The 16,360-nt window shown below is 41.4% G+C and overlaps 2 protein-coding genes across 7 annotated transcripts in view; both read right to left on the bottom strand.

The window, feature by feature from the left end:
- LOC113644047 (phospholipid scramblase 1) overlaps window positions 1-5,656 on the bottom strand; it is an 8,065-nt gene extending 2,409 nt beyond the window's left edge. The window contains exons 1-8 of the mRNA XM_047818293.1: window positions 5,382-5,656; window positions 5,067-5,108; window positions 4,262-4,321; window positions 4,140-4,184; window positions 3,974-4,059; window positions 2,765-2,807; window positions 2,439-2,659; window positions 1,243-1,404 (exon numbers count right to left, since the gene is read on the bottom strand). Coding sequence (XP_047674249.1) covers window positions 1,243-1,404; window positions 2,439-2,659; window positions 2,765-2,807; window positions 3,974-4,059; window positions 4,140-4,184; window positions 4,262-4,321; window positions 5,067-5,108; window positions 5,382-5,394 — 672 coding nt within the window. The 5' untranslated portion in view covers window positions 5,395-5,656. The remainder of the gene's footprint in view (window positions 1-1,242; window positions 1,405-2,438; window positions 2,660-2,764; window positions 2,808-3,973; window positions 4,060-4,139; window positions 4,185-4,261; window positions 4,322-5,066; window positions 5,109-5,381) is intronic.
- Window positions 5,657-9,413: 3,757 nt separating this feature from the next.
- On the bottom strand, window positions 9,414-16,152 carry fubp1 (far upstream element (FUSE) binding protein 1). 6 transcript variants are annotated; one of them, XM_027148558.2, is made up of 20 exons: window positions 15,974-16,151; window positions 15,156-15,249; window positions 14,617-14,649; window positions 14,445-14,481; window positions 14,286-14,332; window positions 14,126-14,197; window positions 13,982-14,039; window positions 13,735-13,891; window positions 13,551-13,649; window positions 13,333-13,470; window positions 13,107-13,209; window positions 12,754-12,990; window positions 12,440-12,600; window positions 12,196-12,344; window positions 11,994-12,073; window positions 11,783-11,911; window positions 11,522-11,596; window positions 10,847-10,909; window positions 10,086-10,240; window positions 9,414-10,000 (listed from the first exon to the last, which is right to left on the bottom strand). In XM_027148558.2, the coding sequence occupies exons 1-20, from the start codon at window positions 16,064-16,066 to the stop codon at window positions 9,959-9,961; spliced, it is 2,022 nt and encodes a 673-aa protein (XP_027004359.2). In that variant the 5' UTR covers window positions 16,067-16,151; the 3' UTR covers window positions 9,414-9,958. The 6 variants fall into 6 exon arrangements, with proteins under 6 accessions (XP_027004359.2, XP_027004360.2, XP_027004363.2 ...); XM_027148559.2 differs by having other exon boundaries at window positions 9,414-9,828; XM_027148562.2 differs by lacking the exon at window positions 15,974-16,151 and adding an exon at window positions 15,683-15,747.
- Between the last annotated feature and the right edge of the window lie 208 nt (window positions 16,153-16,360).

Genomic DNA, 16,360 nt, shown 5'->3' with positions numbered 1-16,360 from the left:
ACAGGGAGCCACAAAACCCTTCTGGCATCTAAAATGAAAATAAAACTGCATATATCATTTTTTTACCTTTATGGAAAGTATAGAAAAAACTGTAGTGTGTTGCATTTATGAAATCAATGAACCGCTGCAGAGTAAAAGAAATTTTATTTCTGCATTAAAAAAAATGGGTCGTAGGTTACTTTCAATTAAAATGTTCAATGTCTAATCGAGTCGTCTTCGTATTCATGACATCAAAATTTTAACTTGCCAGCTGCAGCAAAACAAAAATGCATCTGCTTCTGTGTCGGATTTCGCAAGTCGGCGGTCATTCCTCGCACTACACACCGCAACCTCCGCTCTACCAGCACTGCTCGACTGGTACCACCATCTCTCAGGGTAAGAGGCAAGTACTACAAGTACTACAAGACTCTTCTCTGTTCTGGCACCAAGGTGGTGGAATGAACTTCCCCTAGAGGTCCGGACAGCTGAGTCACTGGCTATTTTCAAGCGGCGATTGAAGACCTACTTATTCAGGAAACACTTCAACTAGCACTACTTTCCTTATCTTTTGCATTTTAAAAAAAACCAAAACAAAAAAAAACCTTTGACACTTTTTCATTGTAACTTTGAACAAATGTTTTAAACTCATGGTATCTTAAGTATGTAACCTAGTGAACCAGAGATTAAAGCACTTATGTACGTCGCTCTGGATAAGGGCGTCTGTCAAATGCTGTAAATGTAAATGTTATGACGCATATTTTGAATGACAAAAAAATTTAATACGGTTTATTTTACTATTACAAGAGCATCATAATCTTAGGATTTAAATTTACATTTTTTTAAAAACAAACTAAAATAAAATAAATTTAAATTAAATATTTATTTTCCAGGGGTCGCTGACCCCTGAGCTAGACCTTGAAAAATTTTAAACACCCATAAGAGGGTCTTCGTGAATCGGGAAATGGCACAAAGACATCAAAAAATGGCAAAAAAAAAAAGGAAAAAAAATCTCTGAATGTCTGAACAAAAGAATTTTTAGCTGACAGGAAATCTGTCTTCCTCTGAATAAAAAAAAAATCTGAAAACACCAAATAAAAGTAGTTCTTCAAGTGACCAAAAAAAAAAAAATCGTAAATAAAATAAAATCTGTGAAAAAAAAAATTTAACGTACAAAAGAGAGTAAGCTAGTTATCCAGCAAATCAGTGTATTGATCGGAATAACGTACTACAGTAACGTGTCTGTTTACGTTCTGCACACGGGACCTTGAAAATGACGTCCGAGCAGCAGTTACAGTCACAGAAAGGTCCGACGATCCGCAGCACACCGCTCATCCTCTCGTCCCTGATGGTGAACTTAGGGAGGTACGGGTGCCAGTCCTGCGTCACATATCCGATAGCAGTGCCAGGAGGAGCCTGGACCTCCATCTAAGATACACAACATGTTTACAACACCTTTACAAATATGCTTTAATAATCTTACTTATTCCTAAAGATATCACTTGGAGTAGATAAGCTGAGGGTCTGCTGACAGACACGAGCATCTGTGCTGCATGCTTTTAGTTTCAAGTTTAACCACGTTGTCTACGAGTGTACATTCTACACACACTGTTTATGTCGTAATTAAAGGTTGGGTCACCGTTGTTTGAAAAATGTTTCAGAAAGCTGCGTTGGGCTGCCAAACAAAACAAAAACAAAACTTACGTGTAGCCAATGAGCAGAAAGGGGCGTGTCTTGTCGGTATGCGGCGGAGAGAGTGTTCAGTGCGCATGTGTGACATTAGCAGAAAGCGGTTTTAACACTGACATGGAGGATAGAAACAAAGAAAGAAAGAGAAGAAAGGCTTACGATAAGGCAAGAAGTAGGACGTGTTAATATAGTATCAGCTTTCCAGCGCTGGAGAGAACTGAAGGAGCAGGAAGTTGGCCACATATTCACAGGTTGGAGTTTCCCGAGTCAATAACTCCTGAGCTAAACTCTGTTACTACACAAATAACACCTCTTTTCTATCGTAGTAATGTAGAGAGGCAGCTACAACCGCGTTTTGTGTAGTAACAGCATTTAGCTCAGGAGTTATTGACTCGGGAAACTCCAACCTGTGAATATGTGGCCGACTTTACTTAAGATGCCGAGGTGCTTTTTTCCTTCTCGATAGGTGAGTAACGTTGGTTTTGCTTTGTTACACAGAACTAATATATGCCTTTGTCCTTTACATGATTATGCTTGTGTGTCATTTTTGCTTGTTTGTTTATCTGCAATCGTGTTGTTCTTCCCTTCAGCTATGATAAATACACGTTTCTTTCTGTTAGTTGCCTGGGTTACGCATGTATATGTGGGCGGAGCTATCAATACAGGGGTGGGACCCATTTGGGTTAGGGGTGTGTTTGTTTTGGTGATTTCAAATGTCAACACTGTCTTTCAAACAAAGGAGACCCCACCTTTAAGTCATCGTCCTCACGTACCTCCTGGAGGCAGCATGGAAACCAGCAGCTGCTGCATTTTAAAGGCCGTGTGAGGGTGAGCACTTCCTTTCCCACATTGTCCTGGAGTCGCATGACGAAAGAGCGCACAGGACCGCATACCATCCGTGTACAAAAGTCGTTCTCTTCGATGGCGAGCCATAGCTGCTGTCCAAGGCTGTTTTTCACAACATACTGGTTGTTGGTTTCAAAACCCATAAGAGCTTGGAGAGAAAAGACAGGAAGAAAGTTTTCACGTCTGCACTTCACTTCTGTGTTGGGTTTAGAAATGAAATAGAAAAAAAAGAAAAAATAGTTTCATTCTCTACCTTCGATTAGTTCCACCTTCTGATGGACAAGGATCTGGTCAACCTGTAAGTGATTAGTGTTATTATAGGTACAGTGGTGTGAAAAAGTGTTGGCCCCCTTCTTGATTTATTTTTTTTGTTTGTTTGTGCACGTTTGTCACACTTTAATGTTTCAGATCATCAAACAAATTTAAATATTAATCAAAGATAACACGAGTAAACACAACATGTAGTTTTTAAATGAAGGTTTTTATTATTAAGGGAATACAATTCCAAAATCAGGGGCACGGTGGCTTAGTGGTTAGCACGTTCGACTCACACCTCCAGGGTTGGGGGTTCGATTCCCACCTCCGCCTTGTGTGTGTGGAGTTTGTATGAATGAATGAATTCCAAAATCCAAACCCACATGGCTCTGTGTGAAAAAGTGTTTGATGATCTGAAACATTAAAGTGTGACAAACATGAGAAAAAATAAAAAATCAGGAAGGGTGCCAACACTTTACAGTATTTCTTTAATTGTGATGGTTAAAAAAACACTGGGGTTGGCATGTTGTTTCAGGAACATGATCAACTTCAGGGTGTTGAAATGCAGCCTGGTGGAAAATAACCACATTCCATTTACACCACAGCAATTTACTATTTTCATCCATTTATTGTTACAATTAAAGGTGCGGTGCACAATGTTTGAAAGCCAATGTTGACATTTGAAATCACCAAAACAAACATGCACTCTAACCCAAATGTTGATTTCCCTGTTTTGATAGCTCCGCCCACACATACATACGTAACCCAGGCAACTATTGCGGCGGAACCTGCTGGGGCGGCTGGCCGAGGGGATATTTTTATCAATAAATGAACCCAATGAGTAATACTGTGGTAATACAAATGTGTATTTGTAGTTCTGTGTGTTGTAGCGTGAAAGGTTTAGCTCCATTTGACGTGGAAGACGACGTTCAACACCTAGAACCCGAGGCAGAGGTAACGGCTGGTATCCGCCATGTCAATGTCAATGTATCAATCGCTTTCTGCTAACGTCAAACATGCGCACTGAACACTCTCTCCGCCGCATATTGACAAGACACGCCCCTTTCTGCTCATTGTCTACGTTTGTTTTGTTTGCAGGTCCGACTCAGTTTTCTGAAGCATTTTTCAAACATCGTGCACCGCACCTTTAACGTTTTGGAATTGCTGCATTGTTTGCACATTGTGACTTGTATATTCATTCATTCACCTGGGTTAAGTACTCCAGACCAGGCGGGCATCCTGGTGGTCCTTGAAGGACAGGCATTATCGAGGGTATCTGAGGTGGCACATACCCTGGACCAAACACGCAAAAAGGCTGAGTGCAGTTTCTGTGTCTATGTTTACAGGTTTTTTTTTGTTTTGTTTAAATGTACCTGGTGGAAAAGACCTCATGGCAGGTACATGAGGGGTCACAAAACCTGCAGGGAGAAAAACACTGAATTTAAAACATGTCGCTGCAGTAAAACGGAGCTGCAACAAACTGACGAAAGTGTACCTGGGGGCAAGGGAACCTGTCCATTTGAGAAAGAGTTGGCGTGAGGATCGACGCTATAAGCTGTGGTAGAAAACTTTACAAGTTAGGACATCAAGATGTGTAGTACATTCACACCTGTGACATTTTGCTAAAGGGTCATTTCAAACTCATTTTATTTAATGGGCCATGTTACACTTTTCCCATTGTTTATTTAAAGGGTACTTTCAGTTTCTGTCCTCTCCCCGGTCTCCAGTTTGGACGATCCCGTCCCCACTGCGGATACAGATTTCCTGTTCTTAGCTGACAGGAGAGGAACCTGATGGTTTCTTTTGCTGTTCTCAGCACACCACGGTGGTGCTGGTGGTGCTTTAGAGTCGTTATTTGAGTTACATTAAAATTTCCTGTCAGCTCAAACCAGTTTGGCCATTTTCCAGTTTCCTGTGTTTAAGGAAGTTTTGGACTGACAAGCAAACGAGGAAGCTACTTAGCATGAACTAATCAAAGATATCATGGAACAAGTTGGGTTTCCCCCACACCTGATTTAAATAATGGCCCTGAAACACACACACACACAATACTGGTCTCATTCTTTAGAACTGATTATTTAAGTGCTTAGATGAAGTACAAATGGAAAAAAACAGTCAATATGGACCTTTTTTTGTTTGGATCAAGGCTGTCTGAGACCCTGTGGCTCAAGTACATGGGTTTTGCCCCAAAGTCCGGGATCTGCTTTATCAAACCCTGGACATGTTTCGAGGCTGAATGTCTGAATTGAAGTTTATTGGTGCATAAAACCACAATCATCATGTAATAAGACCTCACTCACCAGGGATCACAGGGGCGATGCCTGGGGGCCCAGGAAGTCCTCCTGATGAACCAAAATTAAAAGGCTTATGGAAGGTTCTACCTTCATTTACTACCAAAACCCTTAAAATACGGCTAACCGGTTATCTAAAGCAGCTTATGGAAATATAACTGGTTTCCCAGTCCTGGTAAATGGTAGTGGCTGGCTTCAAGTTCCAGTCTCAAGAACTTGCAGAGTTTAAAGACTTTATTTGAAAAGTTTCACTGAAACACATGGCGATGATGAGATGTATATATGAAAAACAAAAAAAGTTTCTTAGGTCATCAGATAAGATACCTTGTGCGTACATGGTTGCCGATTAAAGCTCTCCTGAAGGATAACACTGTAAAACATGAAGGTGTAGCATTGGCACAAACATTCCCACGATTGTCATTGCATTTAAATCCACCTGCTGCTGAGAGCAACTTGTGGCTCCTATGAATTATTCAGCCCTTTTCTCAACAGTGTCAAAAGCAGGATAACGTTTCATGTCAGGCGAGACCTTTTTTTAAACTCCGTGTCCGATCGGATTTAGGATTTCCTTGGGCGAAAACGCTGTATAGCAGCGTGCTATTTACTACACGTTCAAGGAAAAGGCTACAAAACCTCTTAACATTTATAATCAGATACAACTTCTCTTGTAGAGGAGACTCCAGGTGTGGCACCAGAACATAATTAGCCTTTTGAAATAGAATATGCATACTGAAGGTACAACGGGGAACTTGAGAGCAACAAGGTTCCTTACAGTCAAGGAGACTTTCTTAAAACTAGCATTAGGAAAACAAACACCAAGCAAGACTTTCTTTTTATTTGCAACTAGAAAGCCACAAGAGTTAAGCTTCATCCTATCTTAATAAAAGTAGAATTTTTGCTCCCGATCCTGTTGTCTCTCTCGCATTTGCAGCATACTTACAACTTTCCCCTCGCAGACGTCCACCGTTCCGGTCACTTCGATCCTTTACGTTTAACAAATTCTTAATTCCCTCAGCACCCAGCAGGTCCTGTCTTCTGTAGCATTTCTAATATGCCTAATATGCTATAGAAGACTCAAGAAAACCAAATAACCAACCTGTCAATCGTTCAGAAAGGTTGCCAGGTGCTCAAAAACACAACTCTAGACGTTTCCCCTCAATATTTAATGACTTGCTTGAAACAGGGGGTGGGGTAAAAAAAAAAAAAAAAAAAAAAAAAAAGGAACGGAGACAGACGAGCTTTTCAATCATTACAATTTTATTGAACGACAGGTCAAGGCTAAACAGTCAAAAAACCAGCAATTCTCTGAGGAAAAAAAAAACCCTAAACGTAAAAATGCTATACATTCCATAGTTTCAACAGGTACATGGACATGAAAACCATTTTTTTGTGTTTACCTCCCGGCCACGATCCCCATTTCTCAGCCTCCGATTATGTCTTCTTTTCTACACCCGCAACGAAATTCTGTCGTGGACAGTTTGCTCAGAAGGACATGGCATACTGCATGCATACCACAACATATGCAGCAACGAACAACATAACACTCTCCATTAAACTGCCTAAATCAAGCAAGTGTGCTATGCAAAAAGGTAGAGAAATATAGTAAATTAAAAAAAAAAAAAAAAAAAAAAAAGTGTCCTGGTTTATGATCCAACTAATCTGGCATTTGATGCACATTTTCAAACCCTGACCATAAAAATCAGCAGATAAGTTTTGCAACGAAATGATCATGGTACAGTTCATAAAGCCATTTATATATCAGCAATGTGAAAAGCATCGACATCAGAATCTGGAAACATTCAGCCCTAAACGTCACATTACAACCTCATGGTATTCATTATTTATTTTATTTTTTTTGCTTTACCTTATAACTGGAGCCCTTGAACGGTCTATGTTCAGCAGAGGGACACAGTCAAAGGACTCCTCCTTAGGGACAACCCTAGCTGAGGACCTGATTCTACGCACTACGCCTGCAGCCTCTTCAACACTGTGAGCGAGAATGAAGGCAGCATTTTGTATTAGCGCCACAACAGCACAGGGTTCAAAACCATGTCAGCATACATACACGAGTACACTTCAGAGTACAGGGCAGAAATTAGAATTGCCATAACACAGCTTTTTTCTTCTTTTTAAATCCAACTGCATGCAGCATTGGTAAATACAGGGAACAACACAGTCTACAGTGCCATTAATTGCTCTGAAAATTTCTAGCACACTAACAGGATATGGATATGCATTGATTAGTAAGGAAACAGCATTTCAAATGTACAGATAATCCTAAAGATTTTGCAGATTATATTATAATGCTATTTGGGAAGAAAGGAAATATTTGAGATAACATTTTTGCCAATGACAAAGCAATTAATTAATACAACATTGGGCCTTTTTTTTTTCTTTCAACAGTGAATTTTAACAAAAAAAATTGCAAGACTTGAGTCACAGGTCAAACAGATTTGTGTCTTAGGTTAAGCTTACCTGTGTTACCGCAGCAGAACCTAAGGTGTGGGGATGACACTGCGCATCGAGCCGCCAATCAACATTGGGGTTATTTGATATATAGTTCGAGGGAAACCGCAAAAGAGAGACTGAATCACAGGCAAAGAACTAGAACAGCCTGGAAAGTGGTGAAGTCTGCCACCATCCATCCCAACAACACATTTTGCATTCATTTTTTTTTTTAATCTTCTTGAAAATGCAAACTTGTCTGAATGTTAAGTGGCTCGTTAACTAGGTCAAAACAGATGCAATGCAATAGCAGATCATAAAAACAGCTGCAACGATAAGTGGCACTTTTAAAAAAGTAGAAACTAGATGAACATTTCCTAGGTTTTCATTTCAGGGATGGACAAATCAGTAGCCCAGGATGTCCCACGCTAAGTGAATTTAGGGGTGTCGCTGTAGAAAGAAAAAAAAAATTATAAAAATCCCTACGCATAATCTGGCTCTTAGCAATTAGCATTAACGAATGAACATCCTTTCAAACCATGAGGAACGACGCTCTACTTTTATTTGTTTATTTAAATTAACAAAACCAGGTACAGGATTAGCCTACGTTGCTTTTAAATAACGTTCCCTGTGGGTGAGATCGGAACAGATTTATGATTTGTTCACCCCTGATTTCGACTGCCCTGACTACACAATGTCAAACGTCACACAGTTCGATTTTAAAAGCAAAATCAGAACAGAGAGAGAGAGAGAGAGAGAGAGAGAGAGAGAGACACACAGACAGAGAGAGAGACCGGATAGCGCATAATTGCAGGATTAATACAGGTGAAATATTACTAGACAAACCTGAACAGTCTTAGGGTAAAGTCACAGGCTCAAGAGAGAAGCTAACATTTTGTACGTCAAAAAAAAAAAAAAGTCAATCAAAATAATAAACTTTCAGACCTGCAGCCCAGACATACTTACCCCTGTACTTAACAGTTAAAGTTCACAAATTCAGGGTTAACAAAATCAATTTTTAAGTACAAGTATAAATCACTACACTTGGCCAAAGACAATGCATTGACAGAGCAGAAACTGGGGCTGTCGTTATTTAATTGCATTTCTTTTTGTACTTACGGAGGGCTCATTTTCACTGGTGTGGTAACAGCGTAGCCTCCTCAGCCCTAAAAACACACACCTACAAGTCTACGCCAAACAGGGTGGGCAAAAAAATATATATTTATACGTATATATACACTGCCATATCATTTTGCGTCTTTTTTTTCCCCTTTTCTTTTTAAATCTAAAACATTTGCCAGAAAAATATGCATTTAAGAAGTGGGAAACGGGGCATTTAAATGTAATGCACAACACGTAATAGAAAAGAAAAGAAAAAAAAACACTTCACCTGACCTGGGAACCAAAAAAAAAAAAAAATGAAGCAGCTTGCAATCATATCACATTGCTTTATGGAAATTTGCTTACCGCTGTCCTAAACTGGCCTGTGAGGGGGAAAGTTTCTCACATTATTTGAGCAACAGTTATAAGTATAAGTCAGTCATAAAACGGGTCACACGGCTCGCCCCACCTTCCCTCGTATACGCCTGTCTACAACCTACTGCCGGTAAACCAGACTAGATGTGTTCATGCCAGAGCTTAAAACACTAGGAAATTATAACAAAAGCTGTATATAGACAGTTGGAGAGAAACAAAATGTCATTTCGGACAGAAAGAGACGTGAAGTCTGTGGATCGTGTCCCGTTTCACCCACCCGGCCCAAAACAGTACTAACCCCCCACCCAAAAATACCCCAAAACAACAAAAACACAGTATATTAATAAAAAAAAAAAAAAAAAAAAAAAACAACACACAACCACGTAAACCGTCCCCAATTGTTTCTTTTCCCCTGCCCACTTACCAACACAGGAGGTTTCATTATGTTTTATTGCAAAACACAACAGGCATTTTTAAAACTGAGAGCATTTACATGGAAAAGAGAGAGAGAGAGAAAGAGAGAGAGAGCACTAGGGCAGTTGTATATAGACATGAGTTCTGAACTACATAATGAAATACAGGAGCTGGAATGACCATTATTACCGCACTAAAAACAGTTTTATACAAGAGTGGAAAAAATTACAAAAACAAACAAAGAAGCAAAAAAAAAAACAAAAAAAAAAAAAACAACAAACAGTAGAATTCTCAAATCCAGAGCCGTTTTGCAATCTAGTTTAAACGCAAACCAAGGAAACTACGATCTTCATCAAGGCGTCTGCATCCAAACATTTAACAAAGGATTTTTTCGACAAGGTAGCATTTACTTTATGTCCGCTTCACATTACTGGCCCTGTGCAGAAGAAATACATAAGAAATACACAACATGTTAAGAGCAGAAACATTGACTCGCTACCCCTCCCCCAACCCATAACCTAATTACAGAGATAAAGACGCCTGTGGACGGGAAAAGAACAGCTTGGTTAAGTCTCGCTGATGTCGGGATGCAGGGACTCCTGATGAAGCTGTGGAGGAGAAGGTTATACAGAGATAGGGGAAGAAGGGAATAAACACGATAGTCGACATTATACAACGTTATCAGGAGCGTACCTGCTGGGCCGGTGGTGCTGATCCCATGGGCTGAGAGCCGCCCTGGCCATAGTAGGCCGCTTGCTGGCGGTAATATTCAGCCCACGCGGCGCTGTAGTCCGGCTGGCCTCCAGGCTGAGAAGAGCTCGGCCCGGCCGCCTGAGGGGCCGCCTGACCTGTTACACGTGATAAAAACACTATGTAAACGTTTCATATTAGTCAAACAGCAGCACATCTTTGGGGTTCAAACGCATTACTAATGATGAAAAGTTAAAGGTGGGGTTTCCGTTGTTTGAGAAATGCTTCAAAAAACTGCATTGGGACGCCAAACTAAACAAAACTAACGTGTAGTCAATAAGCAGAAAGGGGCGTGTCTTGTCAACATGGGCAGAGAGAGTGGTAGGGGCATGTTTGTTTTGGTGATTTCAAAATGTCAACATTGGCTTTCAAACAAACAACGGAGACCGGACCTTTAACGGTCTTCACTAGAGGAATATTAGGTTTCATCACTTGTAACAATTTTTTGCGTTACCATTTTAACTAAAGCCGAAGTTGTTTGCGAGCTCGAGTCAAACATTGATCTAACCCCCCCAGTCGTGAAACAAAAGACTTGTAAGTGGGGGAACGATCCCAGCCATGCTGTCTCCAAGTGGTGGGACAGAAACCCACTAGCTTGCTCTAGGGCAGAGGTATTTACAGCAGCTCTATTGCAGAGAGCCGTAACATGAAACACAACTGCCCACACGCAGCACCAGATAAGAACAAGAGCTGTAAAATCTCACCTTGTTTCTTATAGTATTCCTCCCACGCTTTGGTGTAATCCTGCGGCTGCTGGCCTTGTTGACCTGAGCGACGACAAAAAACAATAACGTTTTAAGAAACGGAAAAATCATTTTAACTCAACATTCTAATCATTTAGTGCTCTGTTGACTTTGTATAACTGAAGTCAGGATTTATTTCTGGACAATACAAACAGCGCTGAAAAACGACGTTACGATGGTGAGCTGATTCAAAAGAACTAGTTTAAAAACATAACCAGGCATCTCATGAGGTAAAAACATAGACGTTGCATTTAAATTACTCCTAATGCTGCACACAAATATATCCTTGTGTGCAAAACAGTGTGTAGGATTCTGGCTAATTCACAGATAGCAGTCACCATACTAGACCCAGCGTTAATGGCTAAGGCTACTTTTGTATCTAAATAAACCAAATATTACATTTTATGCCTGGTACATTATCATCATACAAAGTGTACAGACTTTATTGGTGTTTATTACACTCCAGATAATATGGCAACCTGTCTGAGGGAAAAAAAAAACATCAAAAACCTGACAGACTTTGCTAAAGAAAACCAGGACAAGACACTTCTGTTCATATCCCTGGTGCTGCTTAGCTTCAAGTTTCAAAATAGACCGTGAGGGGGGAAATAAATAAAATCTAAAACTACAATTTACCCATTTTCTTGTAATATTCTTCCCAGGCCTTGGTGTAATCTGCCTGTCCGCTCTGACCTGGAGCCTGCGGGTCACCTGTTAAAAACGGTGCAAACTAATTGAGAACCGTCATGTAGGAAGTCTGCGCTCGACCCAAGTTAAACTAGAAGGGAAATTATCTACACATACAACTTGCTACGCTGCAGATGTTGTAGTCTTTTAGACTTGTTCTGTGACCTATGTAATGGGTAAGTGGGCGTTAGAAGAGAAAACAAGCTTTACCTTGACCGTTAGCTGGTGCGGTGCCAGGAGCGGCACCACTGGTGGGAGTCATGGGAGCCTGAGGCTGCTGCTGGTACTGAGCGTAATAGGCAGCCCACGCTGCGGCATTAGCGTCGGCCGCTGCTTTGTCTGTAAATCAAATGGCACGTCAGACCTCACTGTACAACATTAGGAAAGGTAATAGAAGCAAGACAAAACAAAGGCTACTCACTGGGATCGGGCTGGCCCTGCTGCCAGTGAGGGTAACCGTTACCCCAGCCCTGCGGTTGGTATGGCCCTGGAGGACCACCGCTGCAAGAAACAAACGAAAAACACAAAATCTAAATTATTGGCTGTAATTAATGTCACATAATCATCATATCCCAAACCTCAGTAAGGTTTTCCTAATAACACACAAAAGCTGAAGCGCTTACTGTGGTCCAGGAGGTCCCTGGTTGTAGGGCCCTGGGTTGTAAGGTCCCATAGGTGCAGGAGGTCCAGGTGGACCCGGGGGGCCGTGCGGTGCAGGTCCTCCGTGCGGTCCCGGTGGCCCATGCGGTCCACCTATAGGGCTGACGGGACCCTGAGGACGTGTGCAAATCCGCTCGTTACACACACGTTGACAATTTTACAGAACATTTTTATACAAGTCTTATATTTAGTCCTCAGGTCACTCACCCCGATCTTCTCTTCAACGAGCTGTCTGGCATAATCGATCTGCTGCGGTGTCCCGCGCACTGTGAACATCTTTATATTGGGATCAGCATTGGGAGGAGGATTTCTCTGCAACTCTATTCTGGCACCAGACTGCTGGCTTATGCTTTTAATCGTCTCCCCTCCTGTGAACGGAAGTCAAAGGGCTTTTATCTTCCCCGGGCATGACGAACCTTGTAAACCGATTCTCTCTAAGCAAGCATTTTTTAAATAACACAAGCATTTAAAGAAAAGAAAAAAAAGAAAATAAATAAATAAATAAATAAATAAGGACTGACCTTTGCCGATAATGAGGCCGGTCTTAACGGTAGGAACAGTGAAGGAGAACTCCTGCAGACCCCCTGGTGGCCCCATGTTCCAGTTACCATGGCCACGACCTCTGCCCCTGCCCCCAGGGCCGGGTGGACCGCCAGCTTGCACACTATGCAACAGGTCTGTAATGATGCTGGCTGCATGCTGCGCCCGGTCAGGGGGACCCATGATCTGAGCAATCCTGTCTGGTGTAGTGCCGTCATCTGTGGGTGAAAACAGAAGAGGAAAAATCACACAAGTTAATAGCACTCCTCTATCCAATAGCACGTGTGTACCGTTTTTCAATACTAGCATCACCCCAGAATAAACCTAGACAAACCTGGTTTGAACTGAATTTTAACGCCGGTGTCGTTCTGAATCTTCTTGATCATTTCTCCGTTCCTGCCGATCACAATCCCCACTGCGAAGCGTGGCACTGGGACCTAAAAGATCATTTAAAAAAAAAATTGTTGGATTAAAAAAAAAAAAAAAAAAAAAAACACACCACACAGAAACATGGTATTATAGCCACGTATACACATCAGCTCTCAATCATCACGACTTACATCCAAACCTTCCCCTCCTCCTCCTCCTCCTCCTCCGCCGCCACCTCCTCCTCCTCCACCCATCCGTGATCCGTATTCACCCCTCTGCTCTCGGAAACCCTGGTCTCTGATCAGGTCCATCACCATGTCTTTAGCTTGCTGGAATTAAAAGGTTTTAATTGACCGGTTTGCACCAGGACGTTACGAGACAGAAATCTTACTCTATATAGGAAACTAACCTGAACTTTATAAGGATCTCCAGAAATCCTTAGCGGTTTGTCCGCCCCAGTGTTCTGCGGCCCATCCTGAATCATCACCATCTTCACCCCGGCTCGCTCCTGCCGTTCAGAACAGAAGTTTTAAAAAGTTAATGAAAATGATTAAAATAACGACTGGCCTTAATAACGAAAGATCTTCACTCACCTGTAACTGTTTAATCGTCTCGCCGCCCTTTCCGATGACGAGGCCTGCTTTGGATGCTGGAATCATAATTTCCTGAACAGACATGCCAGGGCCATCATTGTGAAACGGAGTCGGTCTGCCCTTTTCCACGATCTCGGTCAGTAACCTCTTTGCAGTCCTGTTAGTAAACAAAAAGAAATAAATCATTTAACGTTCACACCACAGTGCGTAAACTTAAACGCTGATTTGTGTCATCATACACACTCACATGATGGAATCCGGAGAGCCTGTTAACGTCACCGAGCGCTCAGGCATGCCGCCGCTGTCTGTAAGATGGGGCGAAATAAAGTAGGTTTGTGTGTTGAAGGCTTACAGGAGAAACTGGAAAAACTTCAATCACACGGTCATTCACCTGGAGCTATCTGGATCTTGCATGCAGATTCTTGCTGGATCCTTGAAATCTGCTCTCCTCCTCTTCCGATAACTAGACAAAGCAAGCATTGATTAAGCCTCTGAAATCTTCAGGAAGCAACTGTGAAATCTCGGAAACCTAAAAAAAAAAATTTACTTACTAAAGCCGACCATGCCGTCTGGAACCTTGAACTCTTCTGACATAGGCCTGGGTAAAGCAATCAGACGTTAATTTGTGACAAAACTCCACGTTCATAAAAGCTGAGAAGTACGAGTACCATTGTAAAGGTTAACGTTCCGTTATTATAGAAACTTAGTACCTTGGAAGACCAGCCATTCCACCCATTGCAGCAAAAGCTTTGGGGAGAAAAACAAAACGAGTTACACATCGTCTCATACTCACTGCAACAATAAGGCCATGGTCAGTATTTTTGTTCTTTCTTTTTTTTTCTTTTTTTCTTTAAGAGATACGACTGAAAAATAAACGCTTACGGTCACTTGCGACTTTCTTTGTTTCTGGCTGATCTGTTGGATAAAAACAAATAGACGAGGCGATGTGAAAACTACACCAAATCTCACAAAAGACTGCTTTAAAGAGGCTGAGTCAATTTGCATAAAAGCAGCTCGGACTGCGGTGCGCGGATACAAATCACACCGTTATACGGATGCGCAACTACGGGGGATTAAATTTGGAAGTATGGAAGAAGTTCCAGCTTGGGACACTGCAGGATGTGAGCAATATATTTAAAATAAAATTAGTGTTACTGCCAGCAAACATCAATGGAATATATTATATATATATAATTAAAAAAAAAAAACTATTGTAATACTGTGAGCTATTTGTTACTAGGAGAGAAAAAAAATTACTGTAAATCAAATTTATGTACTAAAATCGCCCAGACAGATTCACTAGAATCGATACACCTCAAATGAATCAATCAAAAAAAAAATATCGGATGTTTGAACGAATCACTAATTCGGTAGAAGATCCGAGAATCTTAGTTCTGTAAAAAGATTGAATCTGAACTTACCCGCGTCTTCCAAAGGCCTTTTCTGCCCTCCGTACGCAAACTCGTTGGTTGGAGGAGGTGGATTAACTCCATCACCCCCGATTTTAGCTGCTATCTGAAAATAAAAAATATTAAAAGACTCAATGGACGTCGTGTGCAGCGCGCGTGCAAACAAGGCCTTCGCCTGAGGTCGTGGAATAAATCCGCCCACAGCTTAATAAAAGTAGCTATAAAGCAACTTAGACAAATTAATATAACTTTACGTTTCAATCAATTGAAATCTACATTTATCTGGGGCTCGTCGGCATTTAAACGATAGAATTTAAATTAGCGATACTTATAGTTATGTTACAGCTAACTCGCTAGCATAGCATCAAGCTAAATTTCATTGAGCTGAAACTAATTCGATGAAAACAGAAAAAAAACACAAAAAACGCTTAATTTATTTTCTTTACACGTTTAATCAAATATTCAAAACACCACAGTAAAAATTAGAAAGTTAAAAAAGCACACGACTTGGTGTAGTATTCAAATATCCAGGCCTTTACCATCGCCTTTGTTGCAACCCGCTAACGTTAGCAGGCCTGTAAAATCGACCGAGACCGCGTTCCGAATTCATCCACACTAGATTTGTACTGCGCTAAGGTTACCCCATGTGTAATACGTTGTGTACACTACTTAGTGCACTTCGTCATACATTAGCTAGCCATTTGGAACGCAGCCACAGTTCCACTAGCGAGACTCAAAAAAAAAAAAAACGCGATTTCGGTGTTTGTTTTGTTTCTAAATGCTGAGAAATTCTAAATGTGTTTAAAACTTCGTCAGGTTTAATCACTCACCTGTCTCGCCCGTTGTAACGCGTCTTTAAAAGCGTCGTTCATTCCTCCGCCGGCGTTTGAGGATGGCGGCGCCACACTCGTGTAATCAGCCATGTTTGAGGGGATGAGAGAATATGGCCGCGCAGCCGGGACGACGAGGCGGAAAAATGGAACTGCGACACGAATGCGGCCGCATAACGAAAGGGGGCGCGCGCACTCCATATCATGACTTCCGGTTGTTGGGGGTGGGGATTAGCATGATTAGCAAGACTCATTCACAGTTAGCTTTAAACGCTAACTTCAAAAGCCAAACAACTCGCGTTAGTGTTCAGTCACAAAATTCACTTCAGGAGTTTCACAGTGTACTAAAATTCAGCACTAACTTTCAGCAAAAGATTCACAAGTCAT

This window comes from Tachysurus fulvidraco, chromosome 1 (genome assembly GCF_022655615.1).
Source record: "Tachysurus fulvidraco isolate hzauxx_2018 chromosome 1, HZAU_PFXX_2.0, whole genome shotgun sequence".
In the NCBI taxonomy this organism is placed as follows: Eukaryota; Metazoa; Chordata; class Actinopteri; order Siluriformes; family Bagridae; genus Tachysurus; species Tachysurus fulvidraco.
Note: the sequence above shows the minus strand (reverse complement) of the source record. Positions and strands in the feature narration are given on the sequence as shown.